Here is a 22,406-nt window from a genome sequence, read left to right on the forward strand (position 1 = left end):
CTTGCGGTCAATTTGCCGTCTAGAAATGATTTGTAATTACGTTCCGGCCCCCTGACCATCCGCTCAATATTTTTGTTTGCCAGCGGCTGAATGTAGTTAATGATCCTTTACCTCATCTCCCTGAATGAAACAAGTAGCACCCGAACCCCCGTTAGAACCCGACAACGTCTGGTTGTCTGCAGACCTCATAAGCAGTCTAACATATGGGCCTATGTGTCTCCGTTCCTAAGCCCTAATAGGATCAGACTGGGAGCTCAGGCCCAGATCTCTGCACACAAAATGAGTGGTGTTCTGCAAACAGGAGGTTTACACAGACACCTTTAATAGAGCCTGTCATTCTGGGCCTTCCGAGCAGCTCTGGGACGCACCAGAAAGAGGTTTGCCATCCAGGTTTTATGTGTGACAATCCACTGTTATCAGCACTCGCATTTGTCGGTGTATCGAGTGTTGACAGTAAAATAAATTATGGAGTGTGTGCCGCTTTATTGCTGAACATAATACGCATATCATATTTTTGCGGTGTGTGGTTTGAAAGGAATTAGTGGTTTGAGGTTTTATGCTTTACCACAAATAGTGTTTTTTTTTGTAATTGTGTTTTGCTTTGCTGTTTAGTGTCTGAGCTGATGTTGTTGTTGTGTTAGCTTACATATTTGATCTTGGCAATGAAATCCAATAATATTTCCCAGAGCTTGTCTAGGTGACTATGACAAGTGTAGTGTTTATTTGTTTCTATTTCGGTTGACATTTTGAACCCAGACTGTCTACTAATGCACACACATCTACCCAGGGCTTTTGAAATGAAGACTTATTACCCAGTCACTTGAATGAATCATGGAAGACTTTCCTTCTCATTTAACAACACACTGATCCCCATGTGTGAACACGCAAGCACACACACACAAACACCGACATCCACACATTCACTTAGATGTAAGTGAATGCTGGCTCTGCTCCAGCAGGAGGAGCCTAACGGAGATTCATTTGCTCTGAGGTTAGGCAGTGGAAGCCTGCCCAAGAAGTGCACCACTCCACTTTAAAACAGCCTATCAGGCTCACAACAGGGAAACGGTGTGAGTAGGTTCCACAGGAGGTTGGGGGCAGCGTAATTGGGGAGGACGGGCTCGTGGTTAAATGGCTGGAGGGGAATGAGTGGAATGGTATCAAATACATCAAACACGTGGCAGACTAATGTGGCAGACTGGAGGTACTTGAGGCTGCTGTCTTCACAGGAGTGGTTGGGAACCTGGATGAAAACCCATTAACCTGAGTAGTAGTGTTGTTTTGAGGCTGTCATTGTATACTTTGTCTTAAATGTGATTTATTTCATTCTGCTTTGAAACTGTCAAAACAGGGCCCTAGAAATGTTGGCTTGAGTCCCTTCTCATGCCACCGGACTATTTACATTGACCCCCCCCCACTGGTTTCGTACACTGCAGCTACTCGCTGTTTATTATCTATCCATAGTCACTTCACCATTACCTGCATGCACAAAGTACATCAACAGGTTAGTTGAGGTAGTTTGTGTTGAACATGAGGAGAAGAGAATGCCTGCCCTAACCTATGCCACATCTGTGTTGGGTCTACATGTGTTAATTGTGTGTTGTTTTAGGCCACAACACAACGGGAAGTTTTGCCAGGGCTCCAGTCGTCTCAACCAGCTGTGTAACACGAAGCCGTGCCAGCCCAGCGGAGTGGACTTCCGTGCTCAGCAGTGTGCTGAGTACAACAGCAAACCCTTCAGGGGATGGTACTACAAATGGAAGCCCTACACCAAGGTGGAAGGTATGGCAACTATTTGTTCAATTCCCTCTGTAATTAGGAACAGGGTAAATGTTGAATGAGCAAATAGAGTCCATCTAGAATGCACCTCATTCAGCCAGATTTGATAGATTCACTGTTTGTTAATACAGTACAGGCTTGTTAAAAAAAAGTGCATTTAATTAGCATTGCAGATTAATCAGAGCGTTATGTCCTGTTTCAACTCTCAAATTAGGATGACATTTTGAATCTTTTGTGACAAACCTGGTGTACTAATTTTAACGTTGAAGCCAAAAATGTGCCTCATGTGCACCATATCAATGTGTCAGTCTACTCTACATATGTATCAGTCTACTCATGCCTAGGAGGGCTGTGGATAACCGGTCAGTCTAATCTACATGGGAAACATGTAGCCACCTGCTCTCTCAGGGAGAAGGAATATATTATAAAGGAAGCCCTTAAGGCAGGTTTTACCTGTGTCTACAGCATACATACTGTATGAGTGAGAGAGAAGGGAGGGAGAGAGAGAGAGTTTGGCTGTCACCCCATTTACCTTAGTGAGACGCTGATTCATGAAGATGCAAGCAGCCGATCCCGAAAAGCCTCTTGGGGACTGAGTTGAATGGTCGCCTCGGTGATTGTAGAGTGGTTCCACACCGCTCGCCCTCCTCCCTCTCTCTCCCCCTGTGGAGGGACTCTCCCTAAGGCCCAGCCCCCAGGGCAGCCTGTAGTGTCTGACCGTGGCACCATTTCAGAGGACAAGCCGAGGTATCAGGAGGTAAGGGCAGTCTAACTGGGCTCTAAGCACCAAATCCAATAGACTTCATGAAATCAAGGGACTTGGCCTACGGAAGTGAATTACTAACATTAAATGTCCAATAGAAATGCTTCTGGAATGCATTCAGTGGTTCACATCCTCTGTAATGGAAGAGAGTCCCATAACTGAAGCTGGTCAGATAATGATGCCCCTGTGTCACTAGGCTGTTGCCATAATGCTGGTAACACCCCTGTCATTAGACTATGACTGTGTGTTGTACAGAGAATCCGGAACCCATGTCTGGAACTCTGTGTGAGATCTGTGGAGAAGCTGCCCTCCCTGCATTCCTGTTTTATGGGCCCATTTGTAACAGCCTTTCAGGTCTGACTTATGGGAATTTTGCCAGAGGTCTGCTACTCCTTCAGTCCCCAGAGGGTCCGTACATTGCACTGTGGTGAACATGCATCGTTAACACAATAGAATCCTGAATACCCTATTCACCATTACTCCATCGATTGGCTCCTAGCTTGCCCTCATCAATTGGCGAGTACGGTTCCTTCATTACCATAGGCCTTTCCCAAGCCCCACATTGTAATATTGGGTGTACCAGTGACAGATAGAGGCCATACGGAGGTTTGTGCTCTTTATGTAGTCCTGGAGACTCACACCTGGGAAGGAGGAATTGGTTAATGCACAGGTGCGCAGTAACCTCCATGATCTTGTTTATAACACCTGTTAAATCTTCTCTATGTCCTCTGCAGCTGAGGATATCTGCAAGCTGTACTGCATCGCCGAGGACTTTGACTTCTTCTTTGCCATGGCCAGCAAAGTCAAGGACGGGACATCCTGCTCAGACCACAGAGGGGACTTGTGCATCGAAGGAGTCTGTGAGGTAAAGTGCAGATTTGAGGAACATTATGTACAGCAACTCATTGACTACATCTAAGTCTACTGAATGTGATGTAGGACCCAGGATGCCTTCTGTGTTGTCCAAGTTCCTTCTGTTTCTTCCATCTTGTAGCCGGTGGGTTGTGACCAGGTGCTGGGCTCTAAGGCAACTCTGGATGCCTGTGGAGTTTGTAGAGGGGACAACTCCACCTGCAAGTTCTTCAAAGGCCAGTACGTCCTCCAGCACAGAGCTAACGGTACGTCAAGCGGGAAGACTGACGGGTCAATTTGATGCAGTGGGAGAGAGTGGGAGCTCTGTTGTCGGACATTTCTGGCACAGTGTCATTGGGGCAGAGTTATCTGAACATCATAGGATGAATTCTCTAGCAGATGCCACTGTGGGGGAGATGGTCCCTTCCTCCAGACCTCATACTATACTCTCACAACTGGCTAAGAGCAACCTTTCCAGATCACCGTCTGTGTGTATGTATGTGTGTCTGTGTGTGGCCCTTTAAGGGTCCAATAGACAAAGCTCTGTGACTGAACCGAAAAGTGACCGCTTGGCAGACCTAGTTGTTGGGTCATGGAGCACAGGCTGGGGTTGCTTCTAATATAGTGGAAAGTTATTTATGTGGCCGCTTGCATGCTTCGTTACACCAGGGCAGCCGTATACTGCAGAGTTATAATGGTTTATGCTGTCTCAGTGAATTAAGCTTACTGTCTCACCTCTTTACTGAAAACACAGCACCATATGATCATGTTATATAAAACACTGTGTAATACAATGTACAAAGGTAAGATTAAAACCAGGGAAAGTTGTTAGTTGAAAGGTGTTTTCTGCACTGGTAATCAACTTTTGGGTTTGGTCTTGATGATAATTCATCCCAGTGAAATACTTGAATATACCCAGGACAGTGTAATGAGTGTTGCCATGTTGTACAAAATAGGAATCTCTAATAAATCAATATCCTGACTCTCAGAAGGTAAATGAGCTCTTTCTCTCCCTGTTCAGAATACTACGCCATGGTGACCATCCCACCTGGAGCGCGGAGCATCCTTGTTCAGGAGATGGAGATCTCCACCAGCTACCTGGCTGTGCGCACCCTGAAGAGGAAGTACTATCTGACAGGGGACTGGACAGTAGACTGGCCTGGAAAGTTCCAGTTCGGTGGGACGGTGTTTGACTATCAGCGCTCTTTCAACCACCCAGAGAGCCTGTACACGGCTGGACCCACTAATGAGACCCTGGTCTTTGAAGTAAGCTGCCCCTCCGTCCCCGTCTACCCTGACATCCGTTACCGAATTAGCGGTGACAGGGCCTTGGCACAGGGCTCGGATGTTCACCCAGATGAAAACAAGGCCGGGCTGTAGTGCAGGGTGGGCGGGAAAAAAGAGAAAACGAGTGGTTCAGGACGAATTGTGTCCTGATTCTGATGTTGTCAGGGCTTTTGTCTCTATAATCAAGAGGTCTGGGGTTCAAACAGATCGCCATGTGCTTTGAACTTCCAGGTTTGTGCACTTAATGCAAAAGAAAAAAAAATCTGAAACCAGGCCAGCGGCTTTAACTGAGAGAGGGAGGGAGTGAGGGAGTGAGGGAGGGAGAGAGAGAGAGAGAGAGAGTTAGAGAGAGAGAGAGAGAGAGAGAGAGAGAGAGAGAGGGAGAGAGAGAGGGAGAGGGAGAGGGAGAGGGAGAGGGAGAGGGAGAGGGAGAGGGAGAGAAAACCAACAACACGGAAGCCAGAGAAGGGAGAAAAAGTGGTCAATTAGGCTAAACGGGCCGTCGTGCTTCCATATTCACCATTAAGGTCAAAGTGGACACCTCACCTTATGTGTCACATGCTCGAGTGTGTGATCCTATGATTTAGTGTTTTCCTTTTAAAACGTAAGGATGTAGACACAGCAGCTGGTTGGACACTGCACAGTTCACACACCCGTAGGACATTCTTCTGTATTACCTGTCAGAGCAGAGGCCTAAGCTCTGAGGTAAAAGCAAGCCTTTACTTGTCGTCACTCACTGCTGCAACTGATGGTCGAAAAGAATAGAAATTAAGCTCCTGACAGTCGAATGAAAATAAGTGTTATTGATTTGTCCTTGGAGAATAAGTGACTCTCAAGGTTGCTCATGCTTTAGTTTGTATATTTAAGAGTTAGGGTGTTGAGAGGCAGAGGATATATTCCCCAGATAGCTATGTAAACGGTGGCAAGCTTTTTTCACATGCCCTTTGAACTCTTAAAAACAGAGGGGGAAAACCAGGTGAGTTTGGAAAGTTTGGTCTGTTATCTATCCACCAAAGGCAAGGTGAAAGTAATGTAAAAGCTAGTTTGGACAAAGCCCTCGGCCTCAGGCTGCCTGTGAACTGAGAGCTGAAGTTTAAATGGCGCCTATAAATATATGAGAAATGCCATAGTAAAATCCCTGGAATGCCTTTCAGTAATTTTTGTCATTTTGCAGAAAGAGTGGATTTGACCATGTCGTTTCTAAATGTTTTTCTACATGTTTTTTGTTAGCTTTACATCACCACACAAAGTTCAAATGGCCTGATTTGATGGACTTTAAAGTGCTTAGTGCTCCATTCTGAGTGTGGTAACAGCATGCTGCTCGCTGCACTGACGTGGTTTCTCCCATGTAGCCTGAGTCATGTGTCCACTAGTGCGGTTAGCAGTAGCAGGGTTAGCAGTAGCAGGGTTAGCAGTAGCAGGGTTAGCAGTAGCAGGGTTAGCAGTAGCAGGTTGCTGATCTGCAGATGAGAGGACATTAATCTCTCTAAGTATGTTCCGTAATTACAAAAAGAAGAGAGGGACCCAGTTTAAAAGATTAAAAGAATTCTGCAATTGATCTGTATAGATCTGAAGAGCTTGGGTCAGGGCACAGAGAGAGAGAGAGAGAGAGAGAGAGAGAGAGAGAGAGAGAGAGAGAGAGAGAGAGAGAGAGAGAGAGAGAGAGAGAGAGAGAGAGTGAGACTTAAATGCGTTCCAAATTATAAAGCTAGCAGAAAGGGAAGGAAACTGGGTTCCACTGAGCCTGGCAGATCTTTTATGCTGTCGTGGAAAACTAGAACGATGTTGATGGCTCTGAGACCCTGACTCGGCTAGAAACAATTCATGAAAACAAATGTTGAAGAGTGGTGAGGGTAAACTCTGACAGTGTTCATGTATATAGCCTAACCAGACTGGAGAATGGCAAGGGCAGGGAGAAACGAGACACAACATATGGTGAGCTCTAGAGATGTTATTTGACTTAGAATAGGGATTATCCTCTGTATTGACAAAGTGGCAAAGTGTTTGGTGGGGTCACGTCAGTCGAGAGCAGAGTATTGTGGACCTGGGCAGCACGCAGGCAGTAGGTGATGCTGGGGAGTTGTAGCCATGTTTGCCACTCTGTAATTCATCATCATTTCCCCCTTAGCCGAATGAGCGCTACAGTGAAATTAATAATATACCCTGGTACAAAGTATGAATTATTAATTTCATATGCATTAATCTACCCTTGTCATGTGAGAATGGCAAAATGAGATGTTGTTAGATTGTTGGGTTTTTGTCTGTTTGAAACCACTGCGGCATATCAGAGAGAAGTCATGCACAGTGAATTAGGTTGAGGCTTGGATGGCGGTGGAGGTGGGGAGAGGGCATTTAGGACTGTGGACTATCCCAGGCAGGCAGGGTTAGGGAGAGCTGTCTCATGTTGTGTCTGATGTCAGGTCTCCAGATGGACAGGGGAGCCCCTGGGGCTGCGTTCTGGAACTTGTGTTTGCTGTGCAGTGCCAGCAGTAAATTTGGACCGGTCCTGGAAAGGCTAGTGTGAAAGGGTCCAATGGCACAGGTCCAGGGCAATATATTTAGCCTGGAAGCTCTGGGGGTTAGCTTAAAGCTTTATTAAGTTCATAGCTAAGTCAACATTTTCCACCTCACTTTCTCTTTCCACTAAACCCCCTCTGCAACGACTCCTCTGATAACGCTTTAAATCCAATTCGCTTCTCACCGTACCTACTGCCGAGGTTCGTGGTTTCTGTTACCTGTTGTGGACTCACTGGAGAGTGCCTCTGGAGCCCGTACAGAGCAGTCTCATGTTCGTATGTCCTGCTTCACTGAGCTTTGGAGAGCGCATGTTTCAACATCTATCCGGATGCACATAAAGTTCATATCGCTGACCGTGCCCATGGGACAGATGTACAGTCATTTTATCTGATCCCAGTGCATTGAACAGGAGGACCTTTCCTTCAGACATCTGATCCCAGTACAGATGTCTTCTCCATGTGTAAACCCCCTGCCTTTGCTCTAGTTGGACTACAATAGGGATAATCTACAGTGAGAGCTGAGGCTGTTAGCATATTTAGCTTGTAAAAGTCTGAACCCCCTGTAGTAAAGTGTGTGTGTGTGTGTGTGTGTGTGTGTGTGTGTGTGTGTGTGTGTGTGTGTGTGTGTGTGTGTGTGTCTTACTGGTTTATATACACAACAACATTTGAGACAAATGTTAGTTTGATATGAGAGACAATTACTTGTAATAGGTAAATAATTAGCTATTTGCTTGCATGCCTGAATCAGTGTCACTGCTGCTGGGCATTGTCAACAAATCCATCAGTTTGGCGGTTTGAATATTGACCCCAAAATGTTTTGACCAAGTCTATGGGGAACAAAGCAGCCCTTCATTTTGAGAGAGAGCTTTCCACTCCATTAGAAGCAAGCCCAGCCTGTGCTCCATAATCCAACATCTATGTCTGCCAAGCGGTCACTTTTCAGTTCAGTCACAGAGCTTTGTCTATTGGACCCTTACAAGGGCTACACACAGACACACAAAGACTTGCATGCACACACACATGCGCACGCACACACACACAGTTCCACAACACCATTGTCACCAAGTCACCAGTTTACTGCCACTTCACATGTCTTAGTTTTTCATTGTCATTCTCTATGGTCCATTGCTTGGAACCACTTCAGGGTATGCTTAGCCTTGTCTATTTTGGCAGGGAGGGGAATGACTGCTAACCACACTTGTGAAGGTGCTAATACAGATCCAATACTTCACTGTCATATTCTCCCTCCCTCCCTCAGATCCTGCTGCAGGGTAAGAACTCTGGTGTGGTGTGGGAGTACACCTTGCCCCGCAGTGAGAGGAAACCCAACTACACATGGGGAGTGGTTCGCTCTGACTGCTCGGCCCCGTGTGCTGGAGGTGAGCCCAGGATGAGAGAATTCCATGAGTGTGTGTGTGTGTGTGTGTGTGTGTGTGTGTATATGTGTGTGGTGCATTGGGCTAGCAGGAAGTGCATTCTGGCTCATCGGTCTCCCTTGGTCCTTTACAGACCTCCCTGAGTACTCTATCCTATTCACTCATCAATGTATGTCAGCGAATGTGTGTGTTTTTATATGTGAGCCTGGATCAGTGGCTCCCTTGCTCTATTCACTCTATCCCAGTAGGGAGGGTGAAAGCAGACAGAGAGCTCTAGACAAGCGTAGAGCAGAGATCGCTATCTGCACCCAGTCACTATTTCGTTCATACTTTACTTTAGTTGTCAAGCCCCCCCATGTTGCTCAGACGGGAGAAGAGTGTGGGCTTTGTGTGTGACCTTTTCTGTGTTTGTAAAAGACAAGGCAAACTGATAGGAATGATTATGTCTGTCTGTCTGCCTCGCTCTCCTTCTCTCTCTCTTTTTCTCTCTTTCAGGTCGGATCTCGACAAAAGCCATCTGTTTGCAAGATCAGCGGACCCAAGTCAACTCGACACAGTGCAACCCTCAGACCCGACCAGTGCTCAGCTCTCACCTGTGCAACACGCAGCCCTGCCCAGCCTAGTAATTAACCCTCTCTTTCTCAGTCTGTCTCTCTGTCTCTCTCTCTCATTCTGACAGACACATACCACAACCTCAGCCTACTGTCTGTACTTTAGTTCCATTGGCGAGCTGCTGTGGCTTGGTCCGGGATGCTGGTGTGGTCTCTTTGCTGCGGGCAGGGACCACTCAGCCTTCTCTCCCTGTCGCGTCCTGCTGGAGAGCCCCGTACGTTCCTTACCCAAGGCTCCGGCCCCCAAACCAAACGGGATTAACATACCCTTCAGACAGGGGCAGGCCGACCTGGTTTTCCCAGCACTGGCCCCAGCTCAAAGCCACAGCTTCTGGACCAGGCCACAGGAGAGAGCTGCCCCAGCCCCACTCATGCTCAGTTTCACCCTGCCTGACCGTCTGAGTACTGCTCGCACTGATAAGGTTCAGCACAGAGACAACTCTGAAGAAGACCTCCACAGCCTCTCGTTTCTCCTCAATGAGTGGTCTTCACCACCGGAGACAAAGAATGAAGATGCTAGAAAAAGTCAGACAGAGATCACAGATTCAATTGTTTGCCCATTATTAACAACTGTCTGCTAAATTGGGATCGTCAACAATGTTCTACAACCACGACAGACCAGTAAAAGTAATTTCCAAACACTTACTGGGCATCAGGATGGAATCCTTTCAGACATTTTGGTTGATCTCATCATTCGGGGAATTTATTTCAGACACCAACCATTTTCTTCAGATACTGGATGCAATTCTCAACTTTGCAAATAAACGTTGGGATATTGAATGAATTTCACTCCGGCTCTGCTCCAGTGACAATCCATTCAGCTCCTATGGGACTGACTCGATTTACGATGCTCCATCTTCAAAGGAACAGCCATGAACCAGTCAGTAGAGAGACTCTTTGAGCCTGACACGCTGACAAAGAGATGACAAACGTCTCTCTCTCTCTCTCTCTCTCGCCACCCGCCTGTCATCCTCTCCTTGTTGTTGTCTGCCTGTGTTGTCTGATGTCCCACCCCTACACTCACGTTACAGTACAGCGTATATGAGTGATGGTGGGTTGAGGGGGAAATCAGGACCATACAACTGTTTCCTTAAAGAAACAATAATAACCAGTGTAGCTTTCCCTGTCAAAATCTTGACAAATCGTTCAATAACAGTGGGTAATTGAAACGACTCTAAGCCTGGTGGGAGTCAGTGAGTGCCTTTGGTGTGTGTGTGTTGTTGTGTCAGCGCAGTACTGTTGCATCTTGGGGAGTGCGTTGGTACATCATTCTATTCTACATCATTATCTCTCGAGACATGTTTGTAGGCCTGGTGCTAGACCACTTAAACCACTCACTTTCTTCTGTGTTCAGGGGACTATCGTCGTAAAAATGTGACAGGGGCACATACCACAGAGATCACCTTCTCTTCTTCTGGTATATGTGCTGCGGTCACATTTTTACCACGTCACATTTTCACAGGTGGCTCCGTCACTGTATGGAAGAAGGCTAAGACCCGAGACTGTGCTGCCCGCCTGTCTCTGAGAGGGTTAATAACCAGCCAGTTACGACTTAAACATGCTGCCACTCTTTCTCTGTGAGGCTCCCACCATTTGAGAGGGGGTTTCTTCCCTGTCATCTGGGTCAAACTATATCTGTTATCTAGGGGAAAGGTTTAAATGGACCAGACCACTAATGACCTCCCCCCGTGTGAGTTGGAGAGGAAGTGTGCCGTCCAGGTGAATGATATCATCAACATAAATCCACGAGCAGAGTCCTGTTCATCAGTACCAGACTCCTGAAACAGTGGACCCTGTTTCCCGCTGATTAAGTGTCAGGATTTATGGGATACCTTTTTACAAATGCTTCCAAACTGTACGGGCATGCTATCAAAAAACAGAGAAGGAGGAGCGTAAAAGAGGCCTCTTTCCATCGACTATCTGCAGTGCTGACAGGTCTGTCCATGTTTTATTATAGAGAGAGAGTCTGGATCCCCATAGGGCCAGATCCGTCTAGCCAGCCAGGAATCCAGCACTGAGTCCCAGCCCTATTGCGCCAACTCCAGCCTTAGCACCGGTCTAGAGCCCCAGCCTCAACCAGACAATGCAGGCTTGCCTGCAAGGGCCACTTGCTTTCAAGCAGTCACTGTGCAGTGTGAGGCATGGCGAGATCAAACACCACGAGGCCTGCTAGGAGCCAACTTTTATCTGCCAGCCCAGGATGTCACCGGAGAGATAAATGTTAATGCCTTAAAGAGTTTTGCAGTTCCCCTGGTGCATCCGTTTCTACACTCTCTCTCTCTCTCTCTCCTTTCTTCTGTCTGTCTCCCAATGTTACTTTTACTTCCTTTTTTATTTATTTGACATGATTATTTATTTAGTTTATAGTTTATTTAGTGCTCTGAAGAAGATTCCTGTAGGCAGGCTGCAGCTGTAGAGGTACTTATCTGGCTCATCCTGGGTCGTTGTGGCACGTGCACCAAACTCCGGGGGAAACGGGGAGACTTCAGCAGGCAGGCCCAGAGCAGGGAGTAGGAGGAGGTGCTCAGAGAGGCTGCTGTTTTAGAGTGGTGCTTGAAGTCACTAACCTGAAGTGCTGTTGGTTGCTGTGCAACCGCTACTTTGCACTTGAATAGATTGTTAGTATAGTAACAGGTTGTGCATCAGATGGAAAGTCAACGTTTGCCAGTGAAATGCAGCCCGCACCATGACAGGAAAATGTAACCACTGCCCGAATGTAAAGCGATGCAGTATTTCTCAATGTTCCCAACATTTTTCAAGTTAAATTGTATGGCTGGAAATATGGGAGTTATTGAAAGATTCCAGAAATACAAATTACAGCTAAAGCCAACATTGGTTTGCAGTGAAGCACAGTAATTCAAGCTCATTCCAGTGACATATTGTTATTTATATGGCAGTGAAAAAAAGAGAGAAGAGAAATCTGAACCGGTGCTTTGCTAGACGGGTCGTGTTTCTCCCCTCAAAATTGCAGTTTAGCCTTCTCCCTCATTTATCAGAGATGGGTTTGAAGGGAAATGAAAGGTCTGACAGAAGGGCAGTAGGAGTGGCTGGTCGGCAGCGAAGCCTCAGAACTCGACTGAGTCAGCTGTCCGTCCTCCATGCCCCTGGTCATGTGGTAGTCGGAGCAGTCATTTGCGCTAATCTCCCTACGCCCAAAATGCCAAGACACAGTCTATTTTAGAGACTGGCTGCTTTCATCAGAGGCTGAGAATGATCCACAGATACCAGAAGGCCACAACTAGTGGAGACGCTAAGTGTAGGATCCCGTCCCTCCCTACAGCCAGATCAGACCAGGCCAGGGGAGAGGAGAGCTGGGCTAAGGGGAGCTCTGAGGGGAGCTTTGGGGTTAACTGAAGGTGAGAATCGGCTGTATAAGGTTAGCCTTATACTGTATGGTGGAAACCTAGCACTGTTTTAGTATGTTGTACACAAATCATACCACATTTTATTAATCACATACTTGGGGAAAAAAAGGTGTAGACTTACAGTGAAATGGTTACTTACATCCCTTCCCAACAGTTTTTACATTTGTTTTATGTTACCTTTATTTATCTAGGCAGGTCAGTTAAAACAAATTCTTATGTACAATGACGGCCTACCCCGGCTAAACCCTCCCCTGACCGGGACGATGCTGGGCCAATTGTGCGCCGCCCTATGGGACGCCCGATCACGGCCGGTTGTGATACAGCACGGATTGAACAAGGGTCTGTAGTGATGCCTCTAGCACTGAGATGCAGTGCCTTAGACCATTGTGCCACTCGGGAGCAGAGAGAGAAAATAGAGAAATAATAGAAAAGTAAAACATAATAATAAGAATAATAATAGTTACACAATTAGTAACAACTTGGCTATATACAGTTGAAGTCGGAAGTTTACATACACCATAGCCAAATACATTTTCACAATTCCTGATCCTAGTAACAATTCCCTATCTTAGGTCAGTTAGGATAACTACTTTATTTTAAGAATATGAAATGTCAGAATAATAGTATTTATTTCATCACATTCCCAGTAGGTCAGAAGTCTACATACACTCAATTAGTATTTGGTAGCATTGCCTTTACATTGTTTAAATTGGGTCAAACGTTTCGGGCAGCCTTCCACAAGCTTCCCACAATAAATTGGGTGGATTTTGGCCCATTCCTCCTGACAGAGCTGGTGTAACTGAGTCAGGTTTGTAGGCCTCCTTCCTCGCACACGCTTTTTCAGTTCTTCCCACAAATATTCTATATGATTGAGGTCAGGGCTTTGTGATGGCCTCTCCAGTACCTTGACTCCATTTGGAAGACCCATTTGCGACCAAGCTTTAACTTCCTGACTGATGTCTTGAGATGTTGCTTCAATGTACCCACATAATTTTCCATCCTCATGATGCCATCTATTTTGTGAAGTGCAACAGTCCCTCCTGCAGCTTAGCACCCCCACAATTTGATGCTGCCACCCCCGTACTTCAGGGTTGGGATGGTGATCTTCACCTTTTTCCTCTAAACATAATGATGGTCATTATGGCCAAACAGTTCTATTGTTGTTTCATCATACCAGAGGACATTTCTCGAAGAAAGTATGAGCTTTGTCCCCATGTGCAGTTGCAAACCGTAGTCTGACTTTTTTATGGCGGTTTTGGAGCAGTGGCTTCTTCCTTGCTGAGTGGCCTTTCAAGTTATGACGATATAGGACTCGTTTTACTGTGGATATAGATACTTTTTTAGCCTATCAGAACCTTCTAAAGCCATTACATAATTTTCTGGAATTTTCCAAGCTGTTTAAATGCACAGTAAACTTTGTATGTAAACTTCTGTCCTACTGGAATTGTTATACAGTGTATTATAAGTGAAATAATCTGTCTGTAAACAATTGTTGGAAAAATTACTTGTGTCATGCACAAATTCGATGTCCTAACCGACTTGCCAAAACTATAGTTTGTTAACAAGAAATGTGTGGAGTGGTTGAAAAACATGTTTTAATGCCTCCAACCTAAGTGTATGTAACGTTCGACCTAGAACACTTGGGTGTGGGGTTTTTCTTTATTTTTTACTATTTTCTATTTGCTACATGCTTCCATATGTGTTATTTCATAGTTTTGATGTCTACACTATTACTCTACTATGTAGAAAATAGTAAACAATTAAGAAAAACCCTTGAATGAGTAGGTGTTCTAAAACGTTTGACTGGTAGTGTACACGGGGTACCAGTAGCGAGTCGATGTGTAGGGGTAAGAGGTAATTGAGGAATGAAATGACAGATAATTAACAGTAGCAGCAGCGTATGTGATGAGTAAAAAAAAGTTTGTGCAAAAATGATCAATGCAGATAATCCGGGTAGCTATTTGGCGAGCTATTTAGCAGTTTTATGGCTTGGGGGTAGAAGCTGTTCAGGGTCCTGTTGGTTCCAGACTTGGGTGGTTGGAGTCTTTGACCATTTTTAGGGCATTCCTCTGACATCACCTGGTTTAGAGGTACCCGAATGGCTGGGAGATCGTCCCCAGTGATGTACTGTTTATGTTTAGATTCTCATGTCTGTGCTGCGTGCAGAGGTGGGTACTGATGCTTGTCGAGCACATGTGCCTTATATGTGCGTGTGTCTCTGTACTTCCTGTGGGCACAGGGGAGAGAGTGATGGGTGTATTTAGACCCAACATATATTATACAGATTGAGGAAATCAGTGGTTCCTTGCCAGGATTAGGGATCTGTGTCATGTGGTTGACACGCTTATGACAGAGTTTAGGAGGGGAATGTATACAGCCGAATCATTTGTCAGATGACTTTGCTGAGTACAGCAGTTATTTTGCGTGTGTGTTTGTGACTGTGAGATTATGTGCAGGTTTATGAGTCATTCTAAGAGCTATACCGCCATTCTGTTTCTCATAATTCAGTGACTCTTTTTCGAGGAGCATTTTGTTAGTTTGGTACTTGGGCTGACACATCTCTCTCCATTTCGCTCCTCAGCTGGACGACAGGGGACTGGGGGCCCTGCAGTCGGTCCTGTGGTGGCGGGCAACAGACTCGTCACATCCAGTGCTTGCGTAAGGTGACATACCAGCGGGAGGAGGTGGTGGCTCACTCCCTGTGCCCGGTCATCGCCCCAGCCCAGGTGCAGCCCTGCCACACCCAGGCTTGCCTATCTGAGTGGAGTTCTGGAGCCTGGTCACAGGTAGGCCACACTTTGCGACATGCCCATATACTGCCTATTATAGTTAGAAAAAGGTTGTTTTTTGAAATCTTTATTTTTATTTTGATTCTGTAAGACTTTGAGATGTGTCAGCTAGCACTGCAATTAATTAGCAAATGTCTGTGGTGGCCTAATGTAGGGGGAAAATACTCCTCTGCCCTCTGCTGGACACATGGTTAATTGCATAGTCACTGGCTGAGAACAGGACAGAGACTGCAGAGAACTATTTCAATCATATTATCATCATTAATCACATGCCATTATTCTGAGTCTCTCAATTTAGTTGGCTGGGCAAAACTGACATAGCCAGATTTATAGAGGCTATGAATACCTAGTCATGATCAGTGACAGTGTTCTCCATCTTAGTCAGTAGTGACTGGGATCTCCTCCTTTTGTTTCTATAAAAGCCTGTCTGTCAGTGATACCGCAGATACCTGGAGGGGCGTTTCTCTTTACTGCATTATCTGATGTATATGCTTTTATTAAGCAGTGCACAGTATAGGATACAAATAAAATTACTTTAATTCCAGGTCTTTTCACGTCTTATTCAATACTTCAAACATACCCGGCCTACACTGTTACAGTAAGTCATACTGTCTTTGAGAGTTCTCTCAAGTTGAGTGTGTCTCTTTGCAGAGAGAGCTCCGAGTGATTTAGTGCACTGACTTCATCCCTTATTGACGGCATCCTTCACAGGGTTCAGACGCAACACTGAGCATATGCCTCCCAGTATGAGTTCAGCCTGAGTTTACCAGACCCTCTGTTCCTCCGCTCTCCTCTCAGTGTTCCAAGTCGTGTGGGCGTGGGATGAGGAAGCGCGGCGTGTTCTGCAGGAGCACTGACCCCGGAGCAAAGGCTGTGGTGGTGCCGGACAGTATGTGTAAGCCACACCACAAACCCAAGGCCCAGGAGATGTGCGTCGTGCGCCGCTGCCCCAAGAATGACCGGCTGCAGTGGTTCACAACACCCTGGGGCGAGGTAGGGACTCACGGAGGCAGACAGACAGACGCACATGCTGTACAAACACACCCACACATACTTTGTATAACCTTGTACACACCGGCGCACAAAGGAACCCATACATGCATTGAAGATTGTCTAGACAGAAATGCATTTGTGACGAACATACACATCCAGAGTGCTGATGCTGTGTCAAAACAAAGCAAATAGCCTGAATACCAAAGGCAAACATTTCAGACATTCACTTTATAAGTTGAGCACTGTTGCTATGGCGATGTGGGCTGACCTTGTCTTGTTCTCTCCACTGGGGGACCAGCTGTATTTCTCTCTGAGGGTTCTCGCCTTGTCTTATTCTCTCCGTTCTCTTTTTGCTAATGGTGCCTCCTCTGGCTGTTCTCTCCGCAGTGCTCCACATCCTGTGGCCCAGGTGTCAGAAGCAGAGAGCTGCGTTGTAGGGAGAGGGATTCACAGGGGGGCTACACAGAGTTCCCTATGAGAAGGTGCAGGAACCTTCCCAAACCCTCTGGTGAGCTCCAGCAGACCTGCAGCATGGGTCCGTGCCCAGAGCCTCGACCTGTCGTCCCAGGAAGGACAGCCAGTGCAGTGGTCCTGGGCTGGTACTCTTCTCCTTGGCAGCAGGTATGTATATCCACTCTCCATCCACCCTGCCTGTTCTCCCAGACATGATGGGGATTCATGTTGAATAGATGTGGACTTAGTGAAACATCCTCTCTCGCCCTCGACTCTCGCTCTCTATCTCTCTGTTGTCAGGCCCAAAGGGGGTGGTATTCATGTATATGTATGTAGTATCTACCAAGGCAACCTCTTGCAGTCTGACATCTGACTTCCCCTTGATCAGGGGGCCTGTGATGTCTGTATGCACATAGGCTCTCTCTCCTCTCCCTAGACATAGCTTGGAGGTAATGGACATGGTGTATGCATTCGTAATCTATTCGAAGTACGATCTTCAACACCTCTCTCTCTCTCTCTCTCTCTCTCTCTCAGTGTTCTGTATCCTGTGGGGGAGGGGTACAGTCCCGTTCTATCCAGTGTCTGAGACAGGGACGTCCTGCAGCTGGATGCCTGAACCCCCAGAGACCCATAACTTCCCGGGCCTGCAACACACACTTCTGTCCTGCTCCTCGTCCTGCTCCCCCTGCTCCTCCTGTTCCTGCTCCTGGGCCAGCCCTCAAAGGTGATCTACTTCAACTCATAGAAACTATCGTAAAGTTCTGTCTGGCACTTTTGTCGGTGTGCGTTTATTGACACGATCCCCCTGATCTTCTCTCCATCAGACGAACAGTCTTGTGTCGACTTCTTCAGCTGGTGTCACCTGGTTCCTCAGCACAGTGTGTGCAATCACAAGTTCTACGGACATCAGTGCTGCAAGTCCTGCAATGGCAAAAAGCTATAAGTTCGGAGGACTCCTTTTCCCATGAGCCTCTAGCTGCGAATTGCTTAATATGCGCTACAACTCTAAAGGTTGTTGTGGTTGAAAATACACTTTGGGCCATAATGCACAAGAGAACTGAGGTGCAGTCTCTGTTCCTGGAGTACTTGACTAACAGTGATTTAGCCAAATAAAAGAGAATAATCTCCAACTTTCTGGATACGTTGTGCTAAAGATGGCAATGTGGGCAAAGACATTCATGCGAACGCAGCATCTCATAACTGGAAATGCAGTGCAACAAATCATTGCAGGACATTCTCTGTGTAAATATATGTGTTGTATGTCCTGATATTGTCAACATCTAACTCAAAGCCATCAAGAGAGCTCTGAGAATATCTGCATTTTAGCTCGCTCATGTTTTGGATATGTAAAGGCATCTAGTTTCAGACAACATTTTAAGTTATTACGGCACACATGTCATTTTAGCATTTGTCAGGTGTACCATGTGCTGCATGTGCTCTGTGTGCTGCATGTGCTCCATGTTTCAAGCTCTTTACATGTAGCAGGCTACCTATCACAGAAATGATACATGTAAAACTTTAAAAAGACGTTTTGAAGTTGATCACATCTCCCAAATGCACTTATCAGGCCCGGTCCCTCTTTCTCTCATGGTTCATGATTGGTGCTTTATTGTGTAACAAGATACAGTACTTACAGTACATGTGTTCAGTCGATACATCTTCATGTTGTGAATACATGCATATTTGTGTATGAGAAAATAACATTTGTTTACCCACATTTTAATGTATGCTCCAAGTGTCCTGAGCAAGGCAGTTAACCCACTGTTCCATCGGGCGCCGATGACTTGGGACGTTGATTAAGGCAGCCTCATACACCTCTCTGATTCAGAGGGGTTGGGTTAAATGCGGAAGACACATTTCAGTTGCATGCATTCAGTTGCGCAAACGGTCTAGGTATCCTCCTTCTCTTTCTTGTGAAAATATTGGTGCAATTCTGACAGCCGTCGGGACACCCTATGTTCTTTCCCATCATTCCCATCAACATCCTCTGTCTATTGGGCCAGCAGCACTGAACCTAGGTCCTCTCACACCGGATAGATATGATGCCAAATCATTAACTAGCGCTGGGTATAGCCACTGAGGATCCCCCAGACTTCCACCACTCATTCATGAAAATCAATGTCTGCAGGCTAGTAAAGGGAGCTGTGGATGGGGCCGGGCCAGAGAAGATGCTTTATTTCCTCTGCCTGGCCAGGTGGGAGATGTGGAGAGAAGTGGTAGGCGAGAGTTTGCGGCATAGTTGAGAGGGAGGAAGGGGTAGCCAGGGTTGAGGTTGTCACGTGCTCTCGACATACTTTTTCAGAATGCTAATTAGTCACAGAGCCTGGCGTGGTGGGAGCAGACAGACTTTAGGGGGGAGCAGAGCAGACCAACAAAGGCCTCTAAAGAGGGCTGCTGCATACTTCCCTCTGTTTACTCTGCCCCTGCTCTCACCATCCAGACCAGCTCTGTTTGGTTTGTTTGAGAAAATGTCAGCATCCCTCCACTCCCCCGCTCCCTCTCTCGTGACCCCCCCCCCCCCCCCACCACCACCTTCATTTTTAGCATCAGTCAGTGCTACGAAGTCCTGTAGATCGCAGCTACACGATGGTAAATCCCAGTTTTGCACTACTGGCCATGTGGAAGGCAATGGGATAGACAATTGTACAGACAGCAAGGGCAACCTACTTCCAGCCAGCAGGGAGAGAAACAGGAAGAGCATGGCTCAAGTATAGGATGTTGTTGGCTGTAAATCATAAAGATCCTCCGTCTCCCCCTGCTCCCCAGAGAGGGATGGTCCCATACAGAGAGAGATGTCTGGTCTGGTCAGAGGCTCTATGACCATGGAGTTGTTTTTCCTCCTCCTCAGCCTGCTCTCCCATCAGTGGCTTGGAATGGAGAGTGTAGAGGGACAGAGAGAGAAAGACTGATATGATTGTGAAGGACATTCCTGAGTGGTGGCTCTCTCTGCCTCTGGTCTGGCCTGCTCACGGCTAACACGGTCATTCTCATGGGAGGCTACCATTCCTTCCAGTACCACAGCTTCCTCCCCTGCCTCCACCAGGCCTCTGTACAGCATCCCTGCAACCTACGCTCACAAAGGGTCAAGATGGACTGTTGACTGTTCCTTCTCCCTTTCTTGCTATACTCGTATGGTCATTTTATGTTTTTTTTGTGTGTTATATTGGTTAATGAACTAGTTTCCACCAGGGATGGTACTCTCTCTGTATTATAAAACCACTCAAATAGTTTCCGGTCCCTGGGAATTGTCTGTGTGAATGATCTCTAGTTTATTGTGCTGAATTAATGCTCTCAAATAGACTTTCAAATGTCACATTGGCCTGTAGGAGGTCATGGGAGCGGGGAATGTTTGATTTGATGTGTGTTTTTTCATCAGCCTTCGTTGGTATTTCCACATGTGTTGTTCGTGTTATTTTCTATGTCCTGTACAGTTGTTGTATACTCTATTGTCTTTTCACCTGTAAAGACAGGAAATGTGTGTAATTTATTACTGTTTCATTGGATCTGAGATACTGAACACTATTGGTTGAGAGGGGAGCTGCTTGTACTATAGAGCATGATCCGTGTAATATTTAATACTTTTTCTCAAAGTTTTATAATAAAACTATGACAAAATGTATTCCCCCTACCTCTCCGATGCTTCTAATACTTTTGTGTCACACTCGGCGGGAGGGATGATTGGGTTTAATCAACACGTTTCTCTCTATCTACCCTGAATCATGACGGCAGGAATCCCCCATCATTTCCACTGCACGCTTACTACCCTACTGAGAGGCAGGCAGGGCAGAGTGAATTATAAACACCTCACGGATCAATGCAGCCATTTTGTACATTTTCAGGGGTAGCGATGGGTCTGGGAGGTGGAGGTTTTTCAGCTATATTCTTTCCTTTGTTCATGGGAGGATGAATGCCTTGTCATGGTCCTGTGCATAACAGCCCCCTTTGTTTCCTCCATGATCACCAGCCTGCTCTCTGTCATCTCCATCCTCCCCAAACACCACTCACGTACAGACCTGTCACAACGTTACACCCTTTGGTTATTTCTCCTCATGATCTACTTCAGCTCATGTATTTATAAAAACACTGTAGAGATGATTCATTCCAAAGAACATGGTACTGTATCTCTTTATATACTCTGCCAGCATCCAAATGGGTCTGTCACCTTTTCTGTGTTTTTTATTTTCATTTGAAGCTGAAAGACGACAGTATTTCTCTTTCTTTCACACTGAGCATTGAGCTAGTTGTCGTGGGTGTTTCTTAAGGCAGTGAAGCACAAGTTGCCGTCTGACCAACTCCAGCTAAGTTGTAACTTGGTGGTAACCCCCACACTCCATGATCCTTCAGCTGCACTAAGGCAGTCACCTATGATCCTTCCTGTGAGATGAACCTTTGGAGAGCTGCGCACTTCTGACAGTCATTCTAATCACATTTGAACAGAGCTCTGTCCGTAAGCGTCTCCTTTTCTGTGCGAGAGTGATCTCTCTATGTCTCCCAGCGCTCAGGCTAAGGGCAGACTTCAATCGAAGTGCGAACTGTCATATTTCAATGCCACCGCTCTCATCACCACTACAATGTCAGGCAGAGTTCACTGAGCACATACTTGTGTGTGTGCGCGCGCACACACACACACACACACACACACACACACACACACACACACACACACACACACACACACACACACACACACACACACACACACACACACACACACAGTCAGATGGGGTGTGAGGAGTCTGTCTGACATTCCCAGTGGGGTTATATCAGGGGGCTTAGGGCATCAGGTGGGTTTAGATCTGTGTGATTGTGCAGGAGCCCAGGCACACGCCTCATTTGTTGCTGTCAGGTGAAGTTGCCCATATCTTTCTATAATTTAAAGATGGCAGGTTCCTTCGCCCCATTTGTCAGAGGCAAAAATCTCTCAGATTACCATCTCAAATGAATTGACAGCTTCTCACCTCGCCATTATGTTGCCATCACATCGACTGAATCAGAAGCCTGCACAAACCCCCCTCAACCCCCTCTAGCCTTTCACCCCCACCCTCCCTGGTACCCTCCAAATCCAGCCCCTGAGCCCTGACTCCTTAACCTTCCCAACTTTGTAGAGGTTGACTCGCAGCATTAACCCCCCTGTTGGAAAGACTACTCGGTTTGTGGAGTGACACCTATGCTTTAGCGCTCTCATAGGGGATCCAGTCGTATTAGAGCGTCTCGCTGCATTGAGCACAGCAAGACAGGGCTATGAGAGAGCAGCGGAAACCATAGAGCCACCCCATGTAGTGTTAGTCAGTCAGGACTGGCAGATTGGAGTGGATCCAAGAGGCGATCTGTCCACATGGAGTGTACACTTCTATAAAGCTGATACACTATGTTTCTCACGGTTGTCATAGCGAGACGACATGAGGTAATAAGGTTTTTGCGTCAATGTGACTTGGTTTCTAATGAAGGGCATTGTCTTATATTAATTGGTTATATGGCCATGATGATAAAACACAGCAGGAGCATATTACAAGACACATTTGTGATTACAGGGATACTCTATAATATCACAATGAACATCTGAGCACAAGGTTGAAACAATCCTTTCTACAAAGTGCAATTAACCAAGCCATTGCCTATAGT

The 22,406-nt window shown here is 46.4% G+C and overlaps 1 protein-coding gene across 1 annotated transcript in view; it reads left to right on the forward strand.

The window, feature by feature from the left end:
- The window catches only part of LOC135547541 (A disintegrin and metalloproteinase with thrombospondin motifs 18-like), a 46,819-nt gene extending 27,525 nt beyond the window's left edge, over window positions 1-19,294 (forward strand). Inside the window, exons 13-23 of the mRNA XM_064976633.1 lie at window positions 1,610-1,782; window positions 3,277-3,407; window positions 3,537-3,660; window positions 4,416-4,660; window positions 8,456-8,576; window positions 9,069-9,195; window positions 15,131-15,335; window positions 16,137-16,331; window positions 16,719-16,952; window positions 17,319-17,508; window positions 17,609-19,294. Of these exons, the coding sequence (XP_064832705.1) occupies window positions 1,610-1,782; window positions 3,277-3,407; window positions 3,537-3,660; window positions 4,416-4,660; window positions 8,456-8,576; window positions 9,069-9,195; window positions 15,131-15,335; window positions 16,137-16,331; window positions 16,719-16,952; window positions 17,319-17,508; window positions 17,609-17,727 (1,864 nt within the window). The 3' untranslated portion in view covers window positions 17,728-19,294. The remainder of the gene's footprint in view (window positions 1-1,609; window positions 1,783-3,276; window positions 3,408-3,536; window positions 3,661-4,415; window positions 4,661-8,455; window positions 8,577-9,068; window positions 9,196-15,130; window positions 15,336-16,136; window positions 16,332-16,718; window positions 16,953-17,318; window positions 17,509-17,608) is intronic.
- The last annotated feature ends 3,112 nt before the right edge of the window (window positions 19,295-22,406 follow it).

This window comes from Oncorhynchus masou, chromosome 1 (assembly GCF_036934945.1).
Source record: "Oncorhynchus masou masou isolate Uvic2021 chromosome 1, UVic_Omas_1.1, whole genome shotgun sequence".
In the NCBI taxonomy this organism is placed as follows: domain Eukaryota; kingdom Metazoa; phylum Chordata; class Actinopteri; order Salmoniformes; family Salmonidae; genus Oncorhynchus; species Oncorhynchus masou.